The sequence below is a fragment of the Portunus trituberculatus genome, chromosome 48 (genome assembly GCF_017591435.1).
Source record: "Portunus trituberculatus isolate SZX2019 chromosome 48, ASM1759143v1, whole genome shotgun sequence".
NCBI lineage: Eukaryota > Metazoa > Arthropoda > Malacostraca > Decapoda > Portunidae > Portunus > Portunus trituberculatus.
Genome location: NC_059302.1, coordinates 13,205,167 through 13,207,666, shown reverse-complemented (window position 1 = coordinate 13,207,666; position 2,500 = coordinate 13,205,167). Strand labels below are relative to the sequence as shown.

The window sequence follows — 2,500 nt, the reverse complement described above, 5'->3', positions numbered from 1 at the left end:
ATGTTAGCCTGGTATCTTGTAGTGCGTCCCATTGAGGAAAGCAGTTGTCACGAATGATAAGAGTTTTAAGAGCGTTTGGTTTTGTCGTAGAGCTAAGTGTTGGAATTACTTACTATCTTGTTGAGGACCTGCTCGTCTCTCTTAAAAGAAGATGACGTATAGTTCCTGTAGAGGTGTACAATATTTTTAGGTGATTCACCTGGTGTTGTTGACGGGTTGATGAACTTATTGAGAAGTAATTGACGAATAATTGAGCTGGTCTACTAAGTTCAGCGTGGATTGTTAACTATGATGAGCAGTGTGTGAGGGCACGCTTGAGGAATTAGTTGATGACTCTGCGACGGTATTTCTCTGGACATACACTGGAAGTGTTGAGGCAGAAAATGCATGAGGTTCGTAAGTGTGACGTAAACTTCGGAACTAAAGTGGGTGGTGTCGCGATGAGCGAGGACGTCAAGACAAGAGAGTTGGTAATTGTGTTCCATTTTGTTAGGGACTAGTTTCCTGAATCAATAATGAATCGGATCTGCTTTCATAACCTTACCTAAAGACTCATAGCACACCTTCAAGATGGAATGATAACTAATACAACGTTGAAAACACTTATACATATTATATATATATATATATATATATATATATATATATATATATATATATATATATATATATATATATATATATATATATTCTCTTATGCCCGAAAAACACCAGTGAGATGAGACAAAACGATTACTTACAAGCCTTAGATCCTGCGCTGCGTGTAGCACTGCTGTCAGATTATCCTCCGCCATCTCACAAATTATTATGTAATATATTCCTTTTCTTCTGATTCTGAAGACGAATGTTTGTAATATCTGGCGCCGTCAATCTTCGTATGTGCTATTAGAAGGACTTGTCTTTTCACTGGTATAAGAACTAAGGTTACTGTTTTTTCACTTATCAAATCTAGCTTATCTTTCATCTAAAGCGTGGGAACCAAGGCTGGTGGCTTTTTTCATGAGGCCGTCAAAGATCTCGTGTAAACGTATAACATGTCATGTCGCAAAGTAAGGACTGTCTTCAGCGAAAGTGAAAAGTGTATGGACTAGGAGAGAACATTCAGAATGACGGTCTGTTTATCGAAAATTAATGCTGCACAACGTTACTGTAAGGACATGGTCAGATCCCTATCACTAGCCTCAGTCTCAGGTAGAGAAGCGTAAGGTGCAGCTGCCCTTCGTCCGTGACTCTGCACTTTGTTTATCACGAGAGGCTGTCACAAATAGCCTTGGTCACTACACCAGTATATTACTAAACAACCATAACTCACAGTGTGCCGCTGTGTTACATTTTCTATTATCTTTTATCGCACATCTATGATTGTTCGATATTCCTCTGACTAAATGCTACTTCCCATATCATTCTGTAGCCTCGGTGCATAAAAGTTTCCTCTTTCTCTTATCATCCTCCTCCTTATTAAAGGAAAAGTCAACTCGTATTTTCGTTTTTGCTTTCCTTTCGCTGATAAACTCAGGAAGTTATTGCGCCTGTGTTTGTTCATTCCTGTAACTGAAGTAGGTGTGTAACGTTACGTGTGCGTGCAGGTGTTATGCATCGTGTGTCAAGGGAGAATACGAGAAGAAATTATCAAGCTTGTTCATGTATAGATTGTAACGTCTTTCTTACTATTACAAAGGACACAATAACATTTTGCTAGATTTGGGAGGACTACTACTACTACTACTACTACTACTACTACTACTACTACTACCAATACTACTACTACTACTACTACTACTACTACTACTACTACTACTACTACTACTACTACTACCACCATGAGCACGAGATAATGATAAGGCTTTTCCAGAGAGAGAGAGAGAGAGAGAGAGAGAGAGAGAGAGAGAGAGAGAGAGAGAGAGAGAGAGAGAGAGAGAGAGAGAGAGAGAGAGAGAGAGAATGTATTACGTAAAGAAAGAACGATACTCAACGGGCAGAGGTGAGATAACATTTTGTTCGACAAGGAAACGAACAACCATCGTCACATTATCTTGAAAAAGTCTGAGATATGATTGTTATTTTAGATAGGTCTTTCTCTGTAACCATTCCTTTAGTCTCTCTCTCTCTCTCTCTCTCTCTCTCTCTCTCTCTCTCTCTCTCTCTCTCTCTCTCTCTCTCTCTCTCTCTCTCAATATATATATATATATATATATATATATATTTTTTTTTTTTTTTTTTTTTTTTTTGCAAGAGGGAGAGCTGCTAAGGACTACCAAATATAAAAAAAAAAAAAAAGCTACTGGAATTGCAGTTTCCCTAAAAGATTAGAAATAACTAGCCGAAAGCCTAGGACAAATGTCTTGACACCTCTCTCTTAAAACAATTCAAGTCGTAGGTAGATGGAAATACAGAAGCAGGAAGGAAGTTCCAGAGTTTACCAGTGAAAGGTATGAATGATTGGGAATACTGGTTAATTCTTGTATTAGAGGGTTGGACAGAATAGGAATGAGAGGAGGAA

General features: G+C 38.2%; 1 protein-coding gene across 1 annotated transcript in view; it reads right to left on the bottom strand.

Moving 5' to 3' along the window:
- LOC123498809 (sorbitol dehydrogenase-like) overlaps positions 1-901 on the bottom strand; it is an 8,466-nt gene extending 7,565 nt beyond the window's left edge. The window contains exon 1 of the mRNA XM_045246233.1: positions 741-901. Within this exon, the coding sequence (XP_045102168.1) occupies positions 741-794 (54 nt within the window). The 5' untranslated portion in view covers positions 795-901. The remainder of the gene's footprint in view (positions 1-740) is intronic.
- Positions 902-2,500: the final 1,599 nt, after the last annotated feature.